The sequence below is a fragment of the Dryobates pubescens genome, chromosome 8 (assembly GCF_014839835.1).
Source record: "Dryobates pubescens isolate bDryPub1 chromosome 8, bDryPub1.pri, whole genome shotgun sequence".
Lineage (NCBI taxonomy): Eukaryota > Metazoa > Chordata > Aves > Piciformes > Picidae > Dryobates > Dryobates pubescens.
Window position 1 is genome coordinate 17,502,337 of NC_071619.1, and position 24,553 is coordinate 17,526,889.

The 24,553-nt window shown below is 41.5% G+C and overlaps 2 protein-coding genes across 2 annotated transcripts; both read right to left on the bottom strand.

Annotated features, from left to right (window-relative positions):
- Window positions 1-3,074: 3,074 nt before the first annotated feature.
- On the bottom strand, window positions 3,075-4,046 carry ZNF488 (zinc finger protein 488). Its single transcript, XM_054163658.1, has one exon. It carries the CDS (start codon window positions 4,044-4,046, stop codon window positions 3,075-3,077), a length of 972 nt encoding a protein of 323 aa, XP_054019633.1.
- Window positions 4,047-6,010: 1,964 nt separating this feature from the next.
- LOC104297710 (PR domain zinc finger protein 8) lies at window positions 6,011-23,549 on the bottom strand. The gene is made up of 3 exons (XM_054163439.1): window positions 23,516-23,549; window positions 10,680-10,902; window positions 6,011-6,346 (listed from the first exon to the last, which is right to left on the bottom strand). The coding sequence occupies exons 2-3, from the start codon at window positions 10,896-10,898 to the stop codon at window positions 6,050-6,052; spliced, it is 516 nt and encodes a 171-aa protein (XP_054019414.1). The 5' UTR covers window positions 10,899-10,902; window positions 23,516-23,549; the 3' UTR covers window positions 6,011-6,049.
- Window positions 23,550-24,553: the final 1,004 nt, after the last annotated feature.

The window sequence follows — 24,553 nt, forward strand, 5'->3', positions numbered from 1 at the left end:
GGGCAGCATTTGCCCTAATCATTACACTCTAGGACCAAGGTGTGCTGCCCTTGCATCCTGAGGAGGTGAGGACAGCACCAGAAATAAGACAATTAAAACCTCTCCTCTTCATTTTTGCATTTTAAATCAGCTCTTCCACTTTGCGTAAGTGGTTCTCCTGCCTTTTGGTGCATATGCATTGATTGCCATCACAGTATTTAAGTTGCTGATTAAAAATTCTTACCTCTTTTTTCCCCCAATAAAATAACTTCATGACATAAGGGAAAGCTATTTCTCCCAGTAGCATTGCTGCTTCCTTAAGCCTCATACCCTAAGAAGGATGAAGATGCTTGATAACAGATGAGACCTCTAAGATTGTAGATCTAAGACAGCACTGGAAGAGATTTTGAGACTCAGCAGCTGTCTACTAGTGGCTGATTTTCCACACTTTCTCAAGTTACACCAACAAAAAATAAGTGCAATAGTAACTGGTTATATTTGGTACTGCTTCAGTCTGATCTAAATGACATTCCAGGTGTGGTGCACTGGAAAAACAGACTGTTGGAGCATGGTAATGTTGAAGCGTTGCACCAACATAATACTGGGGGGAATTATACAGCTGGTCTTGTCTTTTTTCTGGAAGAAATCTGAAGCTAGGTTTCTACCCATAAACCTATTAAGACAACATGGCACATTTTAGTAAGCAGAGAAGAGAACATTTTGCAGCAATGGTACAAAAAAAAAATATCTTAGTTTTATTTATACTGGGCCATGCTAATCTTAAAGTAATTGATGTAAATCAGGAGTAGCAACATGGAATTATTCTGGATTTGCACTGGAATAAATGAGATCACAATCTGGCCTAAACTACTAATGGGGAACTATAATCCTAACCACATATGAAAGCAGTTACACCATGGAGTCCTTCAGTAGACTTTATGGACACTGATTTCACACTAAACTGGCTGGCACCCAGATAAAACCAGATGAAGTGAAATTGGGCCTATTAAATCTTGCCATAAATATATTCCTTACACAGTAAATGTTATTGGGCACAAAATAGAGATGGAAAGATTAGAAGGAAACCACATCATCCCTTTCTCAATGCAAGGTTGTTCCCTGTGCTCTGTGTTTCAAAGCTTTTGTTCATTTTGGTTTTTAATGACTCCAGTGAAAGAGCTTCCACTACTGACCTTGGAAAGGTCAGTGTTACAATCCAACCAGACCTCCAGTCTCAATTTATGTCTTCTGAACCCAAAGGCATAATGTAACAGTTTAATCATTTTATGTTGGGAAAAATAAAGCTGAGGCCCACAGACGGTAGTTGGCCTTCAATAAGTCTAATGTTTATGTTAAAATTAAAAGAGCCATGTATTAGTGTTCAACAGCAATACATTGAGAATACAGTCTCCTGTCTTGTAGAAGTCTCCCAGGAGATGACAACGAACGTAAAATGATCTCAACTGACAGCCTAAGACTCTTAGGCTCTCTTTTATCACTCAGATGTGTTTACTTTCCAATACCTGCATTATCAGCCTAGGCATCATCATGGGAACTCAAAGAAAACTTCTGTCTGGCCTGCAGAAGACAAACACTGGACTATATCATCAGCATGGTGGAAAATATGAGAAGCATATTGTAATGTCCTTTAGTCTTATCTGGGAAATGAGTGGATTCTGATCATTCTCTATCTTAAAGAGAATAATAGCAGATGAGGCTCAGAGAAAGGCCACAAAAACATCAGACAGCCTGAAAAAGTACTACAAATGCTCACCTGAAGAACATGTTGTCATAAGATATCAAAAGCAAGACTCTAAATGGATTTTTAAAGTAATGAGAGGTTAATTAGATGAGCTGCAGTAACAATGGACAGAATTGTTGCTTTCCCTCACCCTGCCCTGAACAGTATAAACTCATCTGCTTCTGAGACTAAGCAGAGCCCAAACCAAAGTAGGCAAGACAAAAGTGCCTCAAATGGGCAGGCTATAGAGAGAATATGGCACTTCCATTTTAAAACCCTGAAACTGGCCCTTGCAGAAGCCAGGCAGACAAGCTGGTCTAATGCAATGCAATTCATGTATGCCTGTGTCATTTTGGAAAGGACATTCCTCTTCTAGCTGTTAACAGCACAGAGCCTATCATCCCCTACTGAAGTGTGCAGATTCTATTTGTCAGTAGCTAATAGTACCTCAAACACCCTTGCTGCTTCCTTTAGTGTATTCAAAACCTGAAAACCACGGGCCAAATGCTACCCCCAAAAGACCTGTACACCTACTGTTCTTCAAGCACACAGTAGGGCAGAATTTGTGCTCCCTGTTTACACAATAACACTGACAATAGGTCACATTTTGATACAGATCCAGGCTGGTTTGACCTTTGTAAAAGATACTTCAAAAGTGGCAGAGCCAAGAACAGAATTCAGACACACTGATTTACAAGCCACATTCTCTTTGGCAGTCTGTTGGCCAGTTGGTGATGATCACAAACTTCAAATAGAGGCTTCAAGTCCCTTTCAAATCCAAAGAGACAGTGATATAAGCTTTTTACTCAGACTCACACATCTGCTAAGAGTTGATTTAGCTAACATAAAGGAGTAAGAGTCCACCAGTGGTGCCAGGAACTGTACTTTTTTTTTCTTTTAGCATGTGAGCTACGCTTTTTTTTTTTTAGTGCTTAAATATTCCTCACTCACTGAGGTGGTTGATACTTCTGTATTTACACAGACACCAGTCAATTGAATACAGGCAAAGAAAAAAACAACCCTCTGTCTGCAAAAAAAAAAAAATATAATTAAAAAATCCCAACTCTTTGCAAATTAATACTGCATGGGCATTCATTTCACTATTTTATTTCCTCAAAAATAGATTGGCAAGGGCTAGGCTGAGTTTTCCAAAGTTACAACCCACTCAGACTCTTGTAAACATTTCATATTAGTACTTTTTTTTCTTTTGCAAAGTCTCTATTATAAATTATTTTAAACAGTGATTTCCTGTAATTAATTGATGTAAACTCGAAGAGGAATGGATACAGGTGAACGACGTTCCCTTTCTTTACCCAGCCTGCCCAGTCCCTCGGCGAGATCTGTCTGCACAGCTCTAATTGTGAGAAGTCATGTGGCGGGAGAGATGATGGCGTTCTCGGAAGTACTCGTGGCAAATGGGACACGTCAGCTTCTCCTCTCGTCGCCGCTTGCACTGGGACTCACTGGAGGAGTGCTCTTTCTTGTGATGTGACCGCATGTGGAAGACTAAATCAGACGTCATGCGAAAAGACAGGTTGCATTTGGCACACCAGTTCTGGGCAGCCACTCCAAAGGATGTGAAGGTGGGAGGAAGAAGAGTCAAGGAAGAGGAAGAGGAGGAAGAAGTGCTGGTTGTGTTTTGTAATTGCCCTCCTGCTTGCTTGAGCCATGGTTCTGAGGTATATGGGAAAACATTGCTTCGAGTAATGCTTGTCTGTAGCATCTGAGCATTACACAAATCACTGACAAAGAACTTAGAATTGAGAAGAGTGCTGCAGCACATGATGTCTGTTGTGGCAATGAAGCCAGACAGCTCCCCCAGGCTCTTTGGTGACTCACTCATGGGATGAGAAGAATTTATTGCAGCTCTTTCTGTTAGACACTTACTGGGTTTGCTGAAAGCACTTTTCTGTTCTCCTCGGGTTCTGGTGGGCCACACAAAGGAGAATGCACTACCAGCAGAGTTCAGCAACACTTCCTTTGATACCTGCTCTTTACCAAGTGGGACAACGCCATCCTCCTGTTCTGGGTCCTTCGGTCTCTCATTCCTCAGCTTCTCCTTCATCCTCCTGACCTCAGTGAAAGCACTCTGCTTTTGTTCTAAATCATCTGTCCTAGCTGTCTGCCTTCCAGAACTAAGCTTCCAGAAAGAACCAGCTAATGCATGCTCTCCTCCAACTTTTTCCTTGCCCCCACAATTATGTTCCTCACTCAGATTATTTGTTTTTTCCAGCAACACAGTTTTCCTGCTCTTGTTCTCAGCTTCTTCAGATTTTGCTCTCCTTTCTCCCATGAGACCATTGGCATCATCTTTGCAAGCTGCCATTTTGACCTCTAGATCCCTTGCCAGGCTATGGAAATTTGTGGCCTGTTCAGTCAAATTGCTCTTTTCAGTCTTAGGGTTCTGGAAGTTTCTCCATAGCAGGGCACTCTTCTCTGAGACACATAGGAAGCGGACATGGGAGAGATAGGAATGCTCACATTTAAAAACTCGGTTGCATTCTTGGCATCTCAACTCTGCAGAAACAGACAACAGATGATGAGTTTTGCAAAGGTAGAATCATGGATGGCTGCAGATCCTGACCCTGTCACTAACAGAAACAAAAAACCCAGAAACATCTCCTGTCATGCAAGATTACACATGGTAAAGTTAACAGTAATGCAGAACCAAGTCCCTTGCCCCTCCACTCATATTTATCTCCATGTGCTACTTGTGGAAATGCTTTAATTTACTCTTAACTTCAGTTTGTATTATGTAAAATGGCTGGTACAAGATGGTCTAGATAAAATCAAAATGGACTTTCTGACAATCTGAAGTCTGAACCCAGATTTGGGTCTACCTTCCTAGGCAGTTTTAATACAGGCTAGAAGTTTTATTCCCTATATCCAAGTAATAATGTATTTTAAACTTGGGACTCGAAAATTTTGGCACAAGCCTCTATTTTCTGCACAGGATACTGTGGAACTTTAACACTTTTCACAAATCATCTGACAATAGTGCCTGGAGCCCTTATTCATGCTCCGTTGGCAAACTGCTATGTGCCTTAAGGCTCAGAAAATAATGTTCAAAATGAAACAATGTCAGTGATTGGCTGGAGGAATGGGGAACGCTGTTTCCACCTGGCCCTTGGATGTACTGCATCTCTGATTCGTGGAGATAATTGATCGTTCCTGAATAGATGGTACATAATTCAGTGACCAGGATGCGTACGGTGCATCTTAACCTTTGTAAGCAGTAGCCATGCTATGCTATTTCACAACACACAGTAGTTTTCAAATGTAAATGGTGCCAAACGGCCCCTTAGCTCTGGGTTACACAGGAAAGCTCATACACTGGTTGGGTAGAACCACAACGTGTAGGGGTTCGTGAATCACTGAATCTCAATTGCTTCCCAAACTAAAGAAACTTAACTTTTTGTGAGAAAGAAAGTCTGATGATTTGGGTGCAAACGTTATACCTGCTACTTGGAAGTCTTGAGTGTAGATACAGTGTTTCTTGTGTAGATAACACTTTGCCATGGTAAATTCAAAGGGCTGGCAGTATGTGCCTACATACAATCTAACAGAATACATTGATATCAGTTAAAATGATTTAGAGGGTTCCTGCTATGAATGTGTCTATATTGATTTAACATTAATTTACAGACAAGCACATCACCATATAAATTTACCAACTTATACCTTTACCAGCCTACGCCTTTGTAACCAACCTACATAAGCTGTATTTAAATCAAACAAAGGCAATGTACAAAGGGTTTTGTCCAAGTCTAATTAGACTGAAGTTTGAACCCTGGCATGGACCTGACAGTGATTGTTTGGGTTTCTCTGTAATCTAGAGTGCTATTTTTTTCAACAATTGCCAAGTCAATTTTTTTTTGCAGAGCAATAAATTTCTAGCAACATCTCAGAATGAAAACCATGTCCTTTTACTCGTTTTCACTGTGTCCCACTCTAAACAGGCAGGCTGTGCTGTACACAGCACTGTTTAGATTGCTACGTACTTGTATAGCCCTGATCATTTACAAGATTAAAGCTGAACACTAGCCTCAATGAGCTAAAAAAAAGGGCATATTTCCAACTATATTTTAGCCTTCCAGGATTCCAAGGTAGACAGCTGAATATACCTCTATTACACAGCTCAAAAATGCCAGCATTAATCACCAGTGCACGATTCTCTGCTGGAAAGTAGAAGCAAAAATGATAAGCACCACATATTTGTTCTTGAATTATGCCTCCAACAGAATTCCCAAAGTAGAAGGTGTTTTTTCTTAGCTGACTGGCTAAGGATTTAGAAAGATTTTATTCATTGTATTAAAGGATCATCACATACTAAAGAAGCTGCAGACTAACTTCAGTCCTCAGTGACCCCTGACTGCAGTCAGCAGTTTGGTACTTACCATTCTGGGGACTCTGTGCTTTTATCTCATTGAAACCCAAGAGGCTGGAAAGCTCCTCATCATACCAAACAAGCAGCTCCTCATTTTTTTTGATTTTCCTGGTGGAGCGATAATATAACTGACTGTTTTCTAAGTACGCTTCCAAGTTCTGCTCCTTGCTATTGGCAGCTGCTTGTACAAGTCTCATCCAAGGTAGTCCTGTGGGACTGTGCACAGATGTGACATCTACCTGTGAGACAGGACATGAAAAAAGGGAAGTTTCATGTCTTGGGACCCAAAGTAGATTTCCTGCAAATTCAAGAACTACACCCATTTTCTGCCTCACAGAGAGCCAGTATGCCAACGGTCCGAGTCTGGTCCATAAGCCAGTGTCACCAAAACCAAAGTCATCAGAGGGAGGTTTGGCCAGTGTGAGTGCAGTGCTGAGAGCTCTGGTAATACAGCTGCATGGGAGGGAGAAGGAGACACCAGTGCTCATGTGTATTCTCTCATGGCAATGCCAAAGCTGGTACATTGGTCAATCTCTAGCCCACTTATGGCAACGATGATGTCCTCTGTCCAGTGCAGGCTGTCCTATAGGACTATGTCAGATGTGGATCACAGAGATACAGAAGATATGCTCTTTTTGCAAGCAGAGGTCTCACTCCCATGGGAAAATGGGATATAAGTCAGGATAGGTGTGAGTGCTGTAGTCTGGGAAGTGTGCTGTGTGTTCACCAGCTGTGAGCCCGAAAATTTATACACTCTGGCAGTTGCATGTGGAGCATAAGAGGACATGGATCAGGAGACATAAGAATAATCTTAGTTATTTGATCCAACACCCCAAGAAGACAACATCTGCTTACCTAACTAAATTACATTAAAAGTAGATTTTAGGAAATGCAACTAAGCACTTCTGTAATCTCTTTCCTTTTTCAGAAATAGAAACATACATTCTTGCTCCTGCCTTTCATAAATTTATTAAATTAATTTCAACATTTCTAAACAGGAAAAAAAAAATCATCAGATTACTCTTCTTCATTAAATTATTTCCGAGAGTTGTGAGGGGTTGATTTTCTTTCAGTATATGTGTATTCAGAAATACCAAACAGATTAAGTCAAAAACTGTTGCTTAGGTTGCAAGGTCAGACACTCAGAAGTCAAAAAAAAATAATATCAAGTCTGCTGCTCAAATTACACTTCCCTTCTGTGTGTATATTACAACACAGTCCTCAGCCCTCCTTTCTCCACAGGACTCACGAGTCATTTAGTCATAGGTTGACCGTGCTCTGGAAATAATACATCTATAAAGCATTTTGCTTTGCTTTCCTCATTCAGTGTGTGGCTCCCATCTTACTTTCACAGTATCACAGTATCGCCAAGGTTGGAAGAGACCTCGAGGATCAAGTCCAACCTGACACCACAAACCCCATGACTAGACTTTATTGCATTTGCTCTGAATAGAGAATTATTTGTTTCTTTATAGGTTTTTTCCTTGGTGTTTTACCACAGCAAATCTGTGTCTTCTGTAGTATTTGAAAGATGGGGAAAGATTTCCATAGCTTGGAGGCTGAAACATAGTGTGATCAAGGGCAATATTTACATGCATAAAAATCCCCAGCTACTTCTTGAAGCACTAAGTCATTGTTTAGAAAGGGAGAAGTTTGGAAATGAAAAATATCTAATGACAAGGATGATCTAAATTTCACCCCAAGCAACATATAGCTCTTTGTTTTCCACTAATTACAGGGCAGCCATTCATTGGTGTTTGGTATCAGAAACAGTCATTTGGCCATCTCGGTTTTTAACTCTCTCTAGCTGTTGCCTAGCATAAAAAGTAAGACTAGATTGGCAGCTTGGATACAAGAACAACCCATTAAGGTACCATTGGATAAGAGTTAATTAGTGTAAGGGAGAAAATAAATCAGCATGCCCTGCAACGCCTTGTCTCTATATGCCATAGCAATTAGCAAAGATTGAGAAATACAAAAGCCTGAGAGCGACACAAGCACACCTACCCACACACAGTGGTTGTAACTAATAGCTGTGACAGAGGCTGTCATTTGTTAGTTTCTGTGCTTCAGATAGACTGAGCATCGCCCGAGTGCTCTAAGCAAAGTCAAAGGGAACACAGCTTCTCCAGGAACCAGAACTTCAGGGAGAGTTGAGAGAGCTTCAAGAAGACGGGGAGCTTTATTCTCTCCATGTGTTTAGAGACACCACAAACACCTCAAGTCCACCATTTTCTGGAGGTGACAATCGCTCAGAAGAATCTTTTGCACCCATATACATGGTAAAGGCTTCACAGCCCAACAGGCTGGATCACAGCTGAGCAATGGACATAATGTGGCTTCCTTGACAGAGACTGGAGGAGAAGGAAGGGAGTAAGACTCTTCTTTAGAACCCAGAGGAATCTGTAAGGCTCAGAGGAACTCAGTCAGACAGATAGATTTTTAAGAGGACAGTTGGTATCCTAGGGTAAATGATTGGCTGGAAAGAATCACCTGTGCCAATGATTGCTGAGGCATTTTCTTTACTCAAGCATACAAATTGGGCCAAGAAGTGTAAATTAAGGTCTCCAAGAGACAAAAAAAACCCCATAGATTTACCTTTTGTACTAAACATAAAAGCCAAAGATGGAGAAACCCTTATTTGAAATAAAATTCCCCAAAATTCAGCAGGAGTGCTGCTGAGCTGTGATAAACATGAACCTCAACTGCAAAGAATCCAGCCTGACAAATTATTCCTGACTGAATTCTGCTCATACCATAGTCAGCATATCAAAATGTATTTCTTGTTTTACACCTCAGTGCCATGACAAAAAAACCCCAAATGGTGTCATGACTGAATGGTTAATTAACTGCCTATAGAGTTAGGAGCTTAACAATAGTTCCTGATTTCTGGAAGGTTTATTTTTAATTATGAGGAGCTAACAGGATATGGGACCACCGATTGCATCTGAAATAGCTACTTGCACAGCATTTGATTTATTTGCTGCCAAAAGACAGAGACCTGAGCCAACTCCAGCATCCAATTTCATGGCTGCATAAAAATTACTTAGCTCAAATGTAGCAAAACACCAAAGCCATCCCTCTGGAGGCCTCTTCCAGTGTAAAAACCCTTTAAGGCTCTTTCTTGAGTATAAAGTCATTCCAAAACTCCCAGGAGAAATACAGAAATATTCCATAAATAAAGCCTTGTTCCAGGAAAGGTATTTCTCCAAACATCTTGTAGCTCTCCCGAAGTACTAATACCACCATCCAAGCAAGCAAACTTGTGCCAGACACTCAAATAGTCAAAAAGACCCCGAAGCCTCTTCTATTCTTTCTTAATTTGTTTTAATCAAAAGTGTCAAGCAGGTACCTCCCAATGGCTGCATCTTCACATTAGAATTAGAGAATCATAGAATGGCTTGGAAGGAACCTCCAACCCTCCTGCTGTGGGCAGAGACACCTTCCACAACATCAGATTGCCTTGATCACATCAAGGGAGGGGCTGTCCCTCGGCAAATTTGTTCCAGGTCTCATCACCCTCACAGTAATTAATTTCTTCCCTACATCTCATCTAAATCTACGTTCTTTCCTTTTGAAATGGTATCCCTCATCCTAGCACTACATTCTCTGGCAGACAATCCCTCCTCATCTTTCCTGTAGGCCTCTCCAGAGCATAGAAAAACCTCAGGAGAACCTGGATATCTCCCAGATCCATCCATGCCATACCGTGGGAAATTTGCTTGCCGCACATTATAAAACACTACTCCCTGTCTTCGTCTAGCCCAGTGGTAACTGAAACACACTCCAAGACCCAGAAAGCCAAGGTAAGAGGCCAGCATGAGAAGTATGCATTGTCCAAATAAAAATGTTGTAATAAACATGGCTAGGGAACAAAAAAGCCTGGGAATTAGAGTTGGAGAGTTGACACTCCATCACAGTTTGGGAGTTTCTGACTTTCCCTACATGGCAGTTCCTTTTGTTTCACACAGTGATTGAAAAGTGCAGCTGTAACACAGACAGATACTACTCCTAGGGTAACTTTAGAAGACCCACACACTAATAGCAATAAGTTGTGGCTGCCTGAAGATTGTGCGGACTGACTGGTAGCTTCTATCTTTTGTGCTGAGATCACCACCATTGTGATTTTACTTTTATGGATAACTGAGCACTGGGATAATGCTTGCTCAGACCTGTCAATGAATGATGCAGTTGAATCAGTGCAGTGCTACATCTTTCCCTCTGCTCTCACTGGGCTCTCACACCTCCTGATAAGCCTCCTTTGCAAGGATGAAAACAGTGTGAAGTCTTTAAACATATTTGTCCCTCTTTCCTCCTATTCCTGGGCAGTGCTGAAGCAGGTCATCAATTATCAACATGGAAGTGGGACTTTGAATTTTTCTTGCAATGAAAACAGTTTTCACTGAGGTCCCCTCCAGTCTACAATCAGAAATGTGCTGGATGTTTCTCCTATTTGAAGGAGCTGTTAGTTGTGCTGAACAAAACAAAAACCTGCTCGTTGGCAAAATTACCTTTGGAGGGATGATGTAACCCTTCTTATTATGACTAACATTAAATGCTGCTTTCCCCTACCTTAAATACATAGTGGATGTTACGTCTATCAGAACACTTGAGAGCAATAAAAGCTACAGTGTCCAGCAGAGTGTTCTGGAGCATGCATGGTCCAAAAACCACTTCTTTGGGAATGTCTTGCGTGGTATGAACAGTAGCAAATATGTCCGGAAAATGGTGATGGAGAACTTTGTTGTCACTTGTCCAAAGGAATTTAGGCAAAGAAGTAAGCTCCATCATAAATCTGTAAAATAAAAGAAATGGCATTTACAATAGAGATGGAAATGGAAGGGGGCATCACTGCTTAAAATATAAAGACTTCCAGGAGCTGTAGGTGAATTTTAAGAGCATGCCAGGAAATTGCTGGTTACAGAAAACCTTAGATTTGTAAACAAGTGAATTTCTCTTTTCTGAAATACCCAGGCACTCCTACAGTTCAACTCCTGCTACACTATTCCTCTCTACAAAGATGCACTGGAAACAACAAGCAAAAATTTCAGGGAGTGGAACTTACCATATTCTTGTTCAGCATGTTCTCAGATAGCCTTCTTATTTCTTAATAGAGTGTGTAAAATTGTGAAAAGATATGTGAGATCTTACCTATCTGCTGATGCTGGGAAAATCAAATCAGATTATGACCCTTTGCATGGTGATAATCTTAGCATAATGTTAGTAGAGATTGCTCTCTTTAGAGGCTGAATTTCCTGCACTGAATATAGGATATCTCATTTCTTAAGCAAAGGCAATTTCTGCAATACAAGCCACAATCTGAGAGCTCTGCGTGTGTTGAGGAGCCAGACTGGAGTTATTTGTCATTCTAAGCTTCTCTAGGTTTTTAATAAAGATATTGCCATCTCCAGTTCCCAGCTGGAGGTCATGGAAAAACCCTCATTTATGCCATCAAGAGCTAGATCAGGTCCATTAGGCATAGAAAAATTAAAGAGAACAGAGGCAAGCCCTAAAGAGGACTTAGCCTAATAAATAGTGAGATAAGACTGAAGATCCAGTCTAATCTTTCTCACTCTCTGCCAACAGAATTGATTTGTTACTTACTGACTCATGACTTAAACTGAAGTGATATAAAGTGCTCAGGAGAGTTGCACTGATTCAACTAAATCAATTTTGAAATCAGTACAGTTAATTTGCTAAAATTCCCTCCTGGTATGCAAGGTCTAATGCCCTACCCTGAAAATATTGAAATACGAGGTTACATATGCAAAAAAAAGTAGTCAAAGTCTGAAGGATGAAAGCCTAAACCAGACAATCATGGCAAAGAGTGGTATGTAAAAGGTAAGAAATGTCAGATGTCTTGCCAGAGATTAGTTGCTGAAAGAAGAATAGACTGAATTTCTGCTTTCTGTTAATGACAAGTTTCATTGCCTGGTTTTTCAATAATTACTACTACTGTAAGAATAGAATGATGAGATCTATGTGTGCATATGTATACTACATAAAATCTACCTAAATAAATACAACATATTGATATGTATGTGTGTGTTGCCATTTAAAGTATACCAGTTTTTAATATATGGAAGTAGTCAAACTCTATTTATTTTAATGGTACCAAAACTAAAAGTTCCAAAGCAAACAACACATTTGAGATCTAAAAATGTGTAAAAGTCTCTCTAAATAAGAATAGAATCATAGAATCATAGAATCAACAACGTTGGAAAAGACCTCAAAGAAGTTTAGAAATAAATTATAACCTGAGGCAGTTTTTTGTGTGTTTATTTGTTTTTCCTAAAGAATTCATATTCAGGAAACTGCTAATCTCTTCTGACATTATTTTACATATCCACTTATGACACTGTAAGGCAAATCCTCTTACTAAGATTTCCCTTTCTCTCAAATTCATCTGAATTTCTCCATGCAAAGTAAAAGGGCACAGTGCTGTCACTCCAGAGGAAACAGGAGTCTAGGTCTCTCAAAGCTGAGTTTTCAATGGGGAAGGAACACACACCACTCATCAGAAGAGGGTGGGTGGTACCTGTGTGTAGTCAGTCTCTTTGTCTAGAAATCTCAGTCTAAGTGCAGATAAAAGAGTCTGAAGCAGTTACACTCATTTTCAGCTACCTTCTGCTGCTTACCACTTTTGTCTATTTCAGTGGCTTTCTGAAAGGGTATGCTAGACCCAACCCTAATGAGAAATGTTTCTTCAAAGACTGAAAGGGTGTGGATCCCAGGCAAACGTGTCAGCTTTTCGTGTAACAGCACCACCTAGTGATTTCTGCCACGACAGACGTCCCAAAGAAAAGGTTCACAAAGGTGCAGGGCACACTTTAGCACCATTACCTGCAAGAAGGGTCTGCAGCTGACAGCTCCCAGAGCACACCCACATCCCATACCTCCAACCTGGACAGCTCCTCTGAGCTACTTGGTGAAGGTGTGAACACTTCCCAGCAACACATGCTGCTTGCTATGCTGCCTACTGCCCAGTTCTAAATCCTGATTACTGAAGGGCTTTCACATGCCCAAAGGGAAGGGCAGGACCTAATCCCCTGGACACAGGAGTCTCTGCCTATACTCACTATCCCACAGTCCTCCCTGCAGGGTAATTCTCTCTTCTGGGCAGGAAAAGGGAAGCAAATGCTCCTCATTAGAAGCACTGCCCTATAAAAAAGGTATCTGGCCACACTTGGCAAATAAATCAGTATTTATTCTCTGGCAAATAAATCAATATGTGCACACCCTACATGCTCCGTTCCTAGGGTATTTGCCTAGATTTATGGCATATGTGAAATAACAGGTTGATAAATAACATCAGGTATTTTCTAACAGATCTTTCCTGTGTCCAAACTCAGGCAGCCCTCAAACTCAATATGCCATTATGGTTTGCTTGTTTCTATGTGACTTGTGACTTACTTAAAGATCTGTGATAGGTCAAAAAGTCACCCAGATCTACCCAGATCTACAGGCAAAAGTGCTGCCTTTGCAGCTGTGATCACATTCTTGCACAGAAGGGTCAACTTTGTGAAGAGTTATGAAAACGATGTGGTGTTTGTACACAGCAAACAGGTTTGATATGGTCAGCATTGCACCAAAAGCTTTGGGTATGGGAAGATCAATCTCTGCAAATAATTTGTCAAATGCACCATCTAGTGTAACATCTCAGTATAACAGTGTCCTAAGACAAAGTGACAGCAGGACGTCCTCAAGTCCCTGATGGTGCTAGCCTGCTGCATGACCACAGCTCCTGAGCACCCTGTCAGACATGAATCAGAATTGTTTCCCTCATGAGTAGGTCATTCTCTCTGCCATCCTCTGCCCAAACAGGAGGTTAGTTGCCTGCAAAGGTACTAGGCTTTATAAGGTTTGGTCAGGGTTAAGTCAGATAGGGAAAGTAATTTAACTTTACAATGTTGTCTTTTTGAAGAGTGGTGATGCTCTACAACATCTTTAGAAGAAAAAGGTGACTCTTTTTTCTACAAAGAGCACAAGAAAGCTCTTCCCTCTGCATGTACAAGCATTCAGCTTGTGTAACATGCAAGTTCATCAGCTCAGTGACAACAGTGAGCAAGCTGACTGTACTGCTTTCAAAAATGAGCTTCTACCTCTGCAAAGGGATGAGATACATCCTATGGGTTTGCCCCCTGGGCCAGCACTCGCTCAGAGGTCTCCACTGCAAAGCACAGATTCATCCACCCAACAGTACTGGAACAAGTCCTCCCTTCTGCACAGTTGAAGGGTGGTAAGGGGTTCTTTGGTAGCCACAGTCCTTACATCAGAGAACTGAAATACTAACCTCCTCAAAAGTAAAGACTGAGTTTTGAAACATGGTTGGGGAGGAGAGAGAGAGATTGATTTACTTTCTGAATACTCTGGTGGAGTAAAGGAAACACAATAGATGAGCTGAAGAACCACGTAAAAGAACCATGGACAGCAAGATCAAGACTTGAAGGGAAGCTAAGCATGTACAAATGCTGCAGCCCTGCAATATTATGGCTAGATTGTACAACTCAGCAGCTGCAGCACACACACTCTCAGATAGCCCAGGCAGTGTATTTACATTGCAGACTCTCAAAAATCACCTTTTTAATGGTTATTGCTGTTAAAGAAACAGATCAGATTGTATGGCTCTTTTTAAGAACATTTACTAACAGATTTTACCTTTGTCTTAGAAGTTTGATGATGGTAGTGTCTGGAAAATGCACGCTGAAGTGCTTTTTCAGCTCAGCAAAGTTTAGCAGTACCCCAAGCCTAAATCTGCCCAGTGCTCCTTGACAAGTAAATCCAGCAAAATACTCATTGACACTTTACAGGAGTAAATCTGAACAGGAAATGGGCATGAGATTGCCCAGGGCCCTAATCAGCTGTGCTGTTATCAGGCCTGCCACCACTCATTGCAAACCCAGAGATAGCAAGCGACTGACAGTGTGCAGGGTCAGGTCCGACAGCTGCCAGAAGGACATCTGCTTTGTTCTCCAAAGAGATCACCAGGTGTGTGACTACACCACGGCAGCATGTGGTGCATAAGGCTTGCTGCATAACAGTCAGTGCAGCCTCACATCTTGAGAGCAGATTACTAGTGCTGAAATACGGGAGCATGGCCAGTAGTGCTGAAACAAATGACAGAAATCAGGTAAAACAAAGTAAACCCACATATAGGTAGGCTGGAATAGAAATCTAAAATACCTCTCAGTTTAGATGGAAGCTGGATTTGGATCCATACTAATCTCTGCATGGTTTTGGCTTTCCCAAAGCCAACCTTTGTTTGGATTTGGCTTTCCCAAAACTTTCTTCAATTTTCAGGAATTTCAGACTTGGACCTGAATGGAATTCTACACAAATCTGTGAACCCAGTACTTGAGTACTAGGTTTAATCCTAAATAGTCTTAATGAAAATCTCACATCTTTACCAACAGTCTTCATAGTCTAAGGAAAGTTATCCTTATTAAGAAACTACAAATGGAGTCATAATGAGAAATGGTGAAGGTATAGCAGAAAGCCTAGCATTTTTCTTCAGTGGGCTGAAGGAAGTAAATTGCTCAAATTCTTCATAGTGGAAGCACAGAGAAAACATTCATAACAGAGAATTCTTCACTTGTATTATTAATTTCCACATTTTAGCTACCTACTTTAAGAAGCAGTAATTCTACTTAGCTCTCATTTCTTACTGATTTCTTACAGATGTCATACATCTCACTAATTCACTCCTCTTCTGCCACACAGTAAAGTTTACAGAACTCTGTCATAAGCCTTTGTGAAGGTCATTTCTTGAGCTCTGTATCATGCAGGCAATGATATGCTTGCCTCAAACTGCTAATATTGAGAGTGCCATTGCCTCCCAGAGGTATGATTGCCCTCATGCAACATAATTTTCCTGTTTTCACTCACATTCTTCATAAGCAGTTTCTATCCCTCTGGGCTCACCCCATAGACTTGTGTCTGAAAGGGTGAAATAAAATGTATATTTATAGAGCTGTAATAGCACATTAGAGTCAGATCACCTGTTAGATGATGGGTACTCTCCTTATTCTATCTGTCACAGATGCAAATTCTTTATATGGATGAGTTTAGGGACTTGCTGTTTAACAGACTCTTCATCCCCCAGAGAGTATCTGATACACATATACCATGTCCCTGAGTGATGGATTTTGCATATTGATTTCTGAGAAGTGTGACAGATCTGTCAAACAACAAGTACCTATGGGTAGGCAACTCCCTATGGATTAGGCAGCTGTGGACGTTCATTAAAAAGCACACAATGGTGCTCACAGCAACTGCTCCCAACCTCCTGCATGCAGAAGTAGCACACAAGTCACTAGTCATCTTTTGGCTCCCTGAATGGCCTTCCAAGCTGGAACCCTGCAGATAGCCTTCTCCCTCTCTCTCCCCATTTCTAGCACTGATATATCATCCCATTAACTAACTAGGGTCACAACTTCTGCCTTCCTGAAAAAAATATTTATATAACTCTCTCACCTCATAAGAAAAATATGTTTTGAGAGAGGGGAAGTGAGAGAAGGGCACTGGAACAGTTCTCAGCTAATTTTCAGATTCCTGATTTTCTACTGTATGGCCTTCAGATGTCACTGCAAGCTCTCCTAAGAAATGTCTGGAAATGCCAAAATGCTAAGAGACCATTTTGACCAAGGCCTCCCGTGGTTTCCCATTTTCATAGGACTTGGCCTGATTCTTCTTGCCACAGTGACAACACTCAACTGTGGCCTCCCTTGGTGTTTCTTGGTGGTTATAAAAGCACTAGTAGCCTTACTTAATATTATGACCAACTTTCCAAGTGTGAAGGAAACAAAATAATCACCTTACAAGAGGGGAATCTTTTCAGCCAGAACTTAATCAGCTAGGTCATCTCCTCACAATCATAAATAGGAGATAATAAAAATTGCTTCTCTGAAATGATTTGATTTTTAAATATTTCAATAGTTTCTTCTGTTTCAACTTTACATTCTATTTAACTGTGGATTAATTTGCATGCAGTGATATCACTTCAAAGCAATTACCACAGTTGGGAGAAGAAAACACCACAGCAGTTATTCATGAACACTAATGAAAGAATTTGACCACAGAAAGAATCATCCCATAGCCTCCCCGGCCATTTTTACGTCTACTCCAGTCTACCTCCAGAACAGGGTTTAGCATAAATAGTATAGTTCTGCATTTGCTGTGTCTACAAAACTGGAAACAAATAAGAAAAAATAAAATAAAATACTGGAACCAGCATTCCCTTCACCTTTTAAGGTACTCTCTTTACTCTAAAGTGTGATGGTATTTTCCCTGAGGCACATAACCTGTGACTTCGTGCCAATGCACTCCCATGGCCACTGCCAAAACTGCCTTTTATTGCAACAGGAGGTCTGTTGGTCTGAGCAATCCATGATCAGACATGCACTGTCACACACAATAAACTACAGATACTAAAGGAATTGAGCTGATGCAGACAGAGTGCTTCTATCTGCAGCATGTATTATTCTCTGTTGTCATAAGGAACTGAGGATTCTTAACACAGGAAGGGAATTCCAAGTGAATCAGAGATGGGAAAGTGAGAAAATCCAGTTCTTGCATTTTATACATTTGCTCTCATTCTGTGCAGTTTTCTTTTTTTATTCAAGTGGTGAACTGCAAGGGAGAAGAATCAAAACCAAAAGGAAGGAAATTGGCAGGAAATCAAAGAAAGAAATCGAGAATTCTTGTTTTAAGGGATAAAAGAAACAATTCCAGAACCCAGAAAATAAATTCTGAAAGCAACTACAACTTGTTTCCTAAATCTATTAAATTATAAGATGAGAAGGTCCTTTTAAGGCATGAAAAGTCTAAACAAGTTATTTCTTTTAGCTCACTGCCACTTAAAGACAGAGCTTCTGTGCTTCAACTTGAGTCTTGAAGCTGTTTCCTTTGGGGCTTGAAGTGGCTCCTTCATATTTTTACTGCTGAAATCAGGCATACATAAAGAAAATTGTACAAGTGTACACAGAGAGGACAGGCAGGTATAGTTATATGCTGCCATTCCCAGCCTGTTCAGGATGAACAACACCAGCTGTGGGTTTACTACCCCTCAGACTGCCGTTATCCCAAGCAGACTACACAGGAGTCTTGGATTACCTTAGAAAACAAATAGTTGCTGTTGACTTTAAGAAAACTAGTCATGTGCCACTAATTTCTGAGCAACCCATCCATTTTAAAGAAACAGCTCATATACAATATTCCTTGAATTTCGGCGCATGCTCTTTCATCCTCCCATTCTCACTGGAGAGGAAGTTGGATTGCAGCAATGATTCTGCATGGAAACAAGGAGGCAGCTGATCCAAAGAGGGCTCTTTCCTGACAGTGAGCCACTTCCCATCTATGTGTTAAGAACAACTCCATTAGCACTGATAAAGTTACCAAAACAATAATTAAACCTGTGGAGACTGGATTATTTATTTTTTTTGCTCTTCAGAACTAGAACTGCAGCATAGTGTGAGTACCTCTCTTCTCAGGTCCTCATAACCATTGAGGTAGTGCTGTTCTGAACATATCCCCTGTATTCCAGGGATGACTCTGTCCCTGCAGCATGCCTGTCCCAGCCATCTGGGAAGAAGCAGAAGGAAGTACAACTATGCACCAAGGAGGAATTTTCTGACTGCAGAGATTAACTGAATCTACAAAGAGAGAGGAATAAAATTGTGACTGAACAGGCCTGAAGCACAAGAATAGTTTTCCCTTGGCATTCCAGGCATCCATGGCTTTCTTTCCTCATACCATCCAATAGCTGCACAAATCTGACAAGTCCCTAAAAATAGTGGATAGAAACAGGAGAACTCACTGCCTAGCATCCCCTGAAAAGATCATGAGGCAGCTCAGAGTGAAGACCCTGGTGTTTATTTTGATCCCCCAGAAAGTGGCGCCTTCAGAAGTATGAGTTCAGTCTGGGAGTTTTATTGCCTGTCAGACACTTCCAAGCTTATGGGGTGCTCAGTACTCTGTTGTTGTATCATCATATTATTTTCAGGGAACAGTTCTCCAATTCTTACTATTTTAAAGCTCTATGATCTGTCTATGGACTGTCTTCCATCACCTGAAATCCCCAGTACATGCAATGTAAGCTGACAGCTCTTGATGAACCATCATTATATCTTGGCTGGATACCCAGCCTAGTGAATCATGAAGCTGCCAAATCTTTTTATTACGAACAATCTCTCAAACTTCAGTGGGAATAATGCAGACAGAGCTAAAACCCTTCCTTGGGAATGAGTAAATACCTCAAGCTCCACATTTGCTTTAAGTAAGTCTTGTGAAAAACAGGAGTCATTTGGAAGTGCAGATTAAAAGAAAAACTTCCAAGCTTCTTCTTATTTTATCTGAGGATAGGGAAAGTTGAAGTGGAGTCTCTCCTCATATATGGTATCTGCCCTACAGTCATTCACAGCTGCCTCTCCAAGTAGATGTGGATTGAGTCACTTCTCCAAGACCACTATAAGGATGTACTTTCAACTCTTTACCTGAAGATCAGGAACAAAATGTCTGACATTGATCGAACCTGATAAGATAATAGATGAGATTCAAACAAGTACCATGTGCCCTAGCCCCACTAACTTTCAAATGACAGCTCAGCACCAAATTTCCTTTCACACCGAGTCCTTATTTCTAGTGCCACCATATTCCATGGCAGGAAATGGAGTAGGCAGGAGAGGAATAAACTATCCCACATAGCAGAAAAGCATAGTTAATACTGATTTGCTGGGATGTGTGATGCAAGAGTATCTGCACAGCTCCACGGGAAGCCTTCTCTGATTTGAGAGACCTTGTGCAGACCTTGTAGTAAACTGGAGGTTTTCAATCTGCTACAACATGAGTAACAGAATCACTGACGTCTCTGCTCCACACTTCCCAGTGCTGGAATACCACTGGGAGGACAGCACAGGCATTGGGAGGGCTGTTGATGTTTCAAGCTGGACAATGAGCAACAGTAATGCCATGATGCCCTCCTCAGACAGAATTAGTATGCTTATTTTCTTCTGTCCCAGTGGTTCAGACAGACTGGGCCTAGGAATTTGGCTCCATGACACATAAAAAGTTAGTACCCCTTTCCAGCTGAGTTGGCCCCAGAGGCAGAATTAGTGCTTCTGTCTGCATATGATCTATTAGACCCTGGAAGATGGTACTGGCTTGTATAAGTCATTCATAAGTCAGACAATCCACCTGTGGATAAAGAGGAGTTGACTGCAACCCTGTAGCCTTCTGGCTTTCAAAGACTTCATTTCTGTGTCAGGGGCAAAGCACTGAAGGGATGACTCTCCACTGGACTACAGCTGTTATGTCTCATTGAAGTATTACCTTAATCCACCACCATGCTCTTGTTGTTTCAAGGCATAAGGCCTAAAAACCACGGCTCTTACAGAACAAAGGGAGCATGATTTAACTCTTCAGCCAGGATTGTAGACTATCAGACTAAATATTCTGTAAATACAGAATTCTGTAGATATTTATAATTTTAGCTGCATAGTATATGCACTACACTGTATGGATATATTTCAGTCCATATTCCACAGTATTTCATAATCCAGATCTGAATTGTGCTAGTGGCCACCTCAGAGACTTGGTCTTATGTCTGCTCCTACTGTTTTGTCATCGTTCACCATTCAGCAACAGACGCGACGCTTGAAAATGTCACAGGAGTTTTGAATTTTACAGGGGACAACCAGGAAGGAAGACAAAGCAGACATAAAAATGCCTCTACTATTCTCACACACAAAAGATAATACAGCAAAAACACATTTTAAACCAGCAAAGTTGGAGGAACAGAGAAGGCAACTACTCATCTGACAATGTAGTGTAAGAAAGTTACTTGTCACTCAGATGCATGTATCCACTTTCAGCAAAATCCTTGTTTGATTCACACAAAAAGGGGAGCCCTGACCACGGCAGTTTGCGCTAACGTATTTGTTCTAACACAGTCTTGTACATTTGCTCTTTCAAGCAGACATCCATGCACACAAAACCACCGTTCCTTATGTGTAGCCACAGAAAATGGAGAACCAGCCAGTCACCCAACCAACACAATCCAAACACAACCAGACTGAACCAAATGCAGACTGAACCAAAACATGTGACTTATTAAAACAGTCACAAATAGTTTTTCCTCTGTCTTCACACAGTTCACATTGATGTCTTCTTTAGCAAATTAAAAGAAATGACATTATTTAATTGATGTTCAAGATATGTAAGGTGCATTCTTCTGCAACAGTCTTGCTACTTATTTTTCATAGCTTTCCACTAAAACGAAAAAAAACTGTTATACCTGTTCAAATGTTTCTTTTTGACAGGAAACTAATATATTGGGAGGTAAGTATATACATATATATATAAATACATGCATTGACAACTATACATACAGCTAGATAATCTTTTGTGATGATGCATGTTCACCATCTATATTTGAAAATAAATATTTTAAACTGAGTGCATTCACTCACTTTTATGTAGTTAATACTGATATCTCTTCATAAGTACTAAGCAACATTAAGTTACACTAATGTTTAACTTACTGCACTATGCCAATTGCAATGCCAGCAAGTAACTCCGCTGAAGAACACTATGTAATGTAAAATTGTGGGGAATAACATAAATGACTTATTTTACACTGCAATGAAGAAATATTTTACTGGAAAGTGAATTTTCTAAATTAAAATAGGTCTGACCTAAAATAATCTGTTTCCCAGCAAATACTCTGTTCTTTGACCTGGTGTTTATTAATAGCATTTGCAAGTAATAGATGCCTGTGCTGTAGGAAAATTATATTATCTGATTCACAGCATTAGAGATGTGGAAATATCCATGTACAACATACTAGCATTTAGCCAAGTAATTTCTTCTGCAAAATCTTCCATTCAATCAATAATTCTCTACACAAAAATTACATTTGTACTTCTTCATCTGGTTATGTTATGTTCAGAGAACAGAAGCTAAAGCAGTATTTTGATTTTACATTAATATTTCTATAGCTATAAAGCTGCCTTTTTTTTTACCCCCTGTAAGATGGTATCTCTGTAGAGTTCTGTAAGTCAGCTCTACTTTGTTTTGACATACTGGAAAACACTGAAATACCAAACAATTTTGTTTTCTCAAAGATCAGCTTATGCTCTGGTGTAGTTTTGCGTGTTAAAAGAAATAAACCTTAATCTCCCAGTCTGTTGCCTACAGAAATCCCTCTCCCTAGTACCAGCTATATTTAATAAAACATAACAAGAGCCACCGAGTATAAAATTTTGTCATTTTAAAGCTAAAAGCAAGGGATAGGTCATGATTATCATTTATGATCCTGATTATGATTAAATTCAGAAATCTATGCATTAGTATAACAACTTTTTATTGGAGAGTACCTACATTAAAAACATAAAACCACTTTAAAATTGTGTCTTGCATCAAGTTTTTAATGATGTTTATTCCAAATTAGTACCTGTCAGATCACAGAAAAAACTTATTAAAATGCTTCAAACACCCCTATAGTAGACTGAATTCCTACAGAAACCTTTCTATTGAAGGGTTTGCAAATGTGGAGATGGATGTGACATTTTAAAATTACAATAGCAGCCTTTAACTTACTTTGGCAGTAGAAATTTTCTACTAAGGAACGTGGATATTCTTAGATAAAAAGAGAGAAGAACAGTGTGAGCTATTCCAAAGAAAGTTTATCAATTTCTTAAAAGCAATTAGAGCCTAAATAAGTACCTAAATCCGCCACGATGCTCTGATCACCTGTCGAAGTTGGAAGGATGAGGAGACCTGTAACAAATCAAAAGGGCGAGTGATGCTCGAAAGGTGTGGGAGTCGGAAAGAGGAGCCGGGAGGGACGAAAAGCATTACTGCCTTCGGGACTACCGAGGGGAGGCCGCCTTCTCCGCCGCACCGCCGCCGCATAGCCCCCCGGCATCCCAGGGATAGTATCCGCCGCGCAGGGCACTTTCCTCGGGCCCTCTCGCTGTTATAGAAGTACTGAAGCGGGCGGTGACAAAGGTCCGAGTCAAGCACAAGTCATAGAGGAGCACCCGATGCCCTCGCCTGCTCCCCGGCAAAACCCCGGGGGCAATTCGGCCCCGGCGTGGCAGGTCCCGCTGCGGTAGCGCCCAGACTGGTCTCGGAACCCTTCCGGCCTCGTCTCCGCCCTCGCCACCCCCTTGACGAGCATCGGCCACCGGCATGGCGAAAACGCCGCGGCCCCTCGCCGTCACCCTTACCAGATGCGGGAGGGCAATGCCGCGCTTCGCGGCCGCGCAGCCTGGGCGGGAGAGACAGCACCGCGCTACCCACCCCGCTGCGTTCTGCCCGCTTTCTGCCGGCGGCAGAGCGGCCACCCCGCACCGCCCCGCCGAGACCGCCCCCCGGGGCACCGCAGCCACCTCGGCCCCGGCCCCACTCACCTGGCTGCAGGCTCGCCGCGGACAGGGGCTCTCCAGCACCGGGGCTCACCAGCACCGAAGGTCACCGCCGTGCCCCCTTCCTGGGATCCCGCTAAGGCCACGTCCCCAAGGAGCCCTCACCCCACCGCCGGGGCCACCCGGCACCCCAGGAGCTGCGCCGGCAGGCCCTCGCCGCCGCACCGCCCCAGCACGGCAGCACCCTCCTCCCCCGCCACGGCTCCCCGCCCAGAGCAGACCTCGGGAAACGCCTACCGCGGGGCCTGCCCGCCGGCCCCCCTCCTGGCACCGGCTTGTTTCCCTCCCTGAGGACCCGCTGCCACCCCCGCCCGCGGCAGCCGTGAAGTCCTTCCCGAGGCAGAAGCCATCCTGGGAATGCCTGCGAACGGCGGCGATGGGGGGCTCAGAAGGTGGAGGGAATTCCCCCTTGTAACGGTATTTTCAAAAAGGGAGTTTCTTCCAAAGTTGTGCAAAAACCCAAACCAAAACCACCTCCAAAGTTTTCCTTCCAGTTGCCCTTTAAACTGTCTGAAAACACTTTAGAAAGTAAAAGGCTATTCTGGGAGCTGAAGGTATTGACAAGAATGGTTCAAAATGAAAATAACTGCTTCAAAGAAAGGACTTGGAGGATACAAAATTATACATTTGTTTGAAGTAAGAAACGATTTGTGGCACAGCTGGTATGTAAAACAAAACCATCAAACGTCTTGTCATAATCAAATATTCCCTAAATCTGGACTAGCGACATTGCTTTTGAAAGATGTCGTTCCATATAAATGCCTTTAACGCCTGGTAGAAAATTCTTATGAACATGTTGACAAACGAAATAACCCGGGTTATTTGATTAGTGTCTATGTAATCTGAATATTGCCTCGTATTGGGAAAAGAAACGTCAACCCTTTAATGCTTTTGAAAGCACGGATTTTCGCTGCAATTAAAGAGTAATCTTATACCAATAGCGTGAATCACGCTCTACGTGTTCTGTGCTACAGGGATTAAATAGGATGAAGTAGAGAGTTTGTATCTTCTTTTAAAACTCAG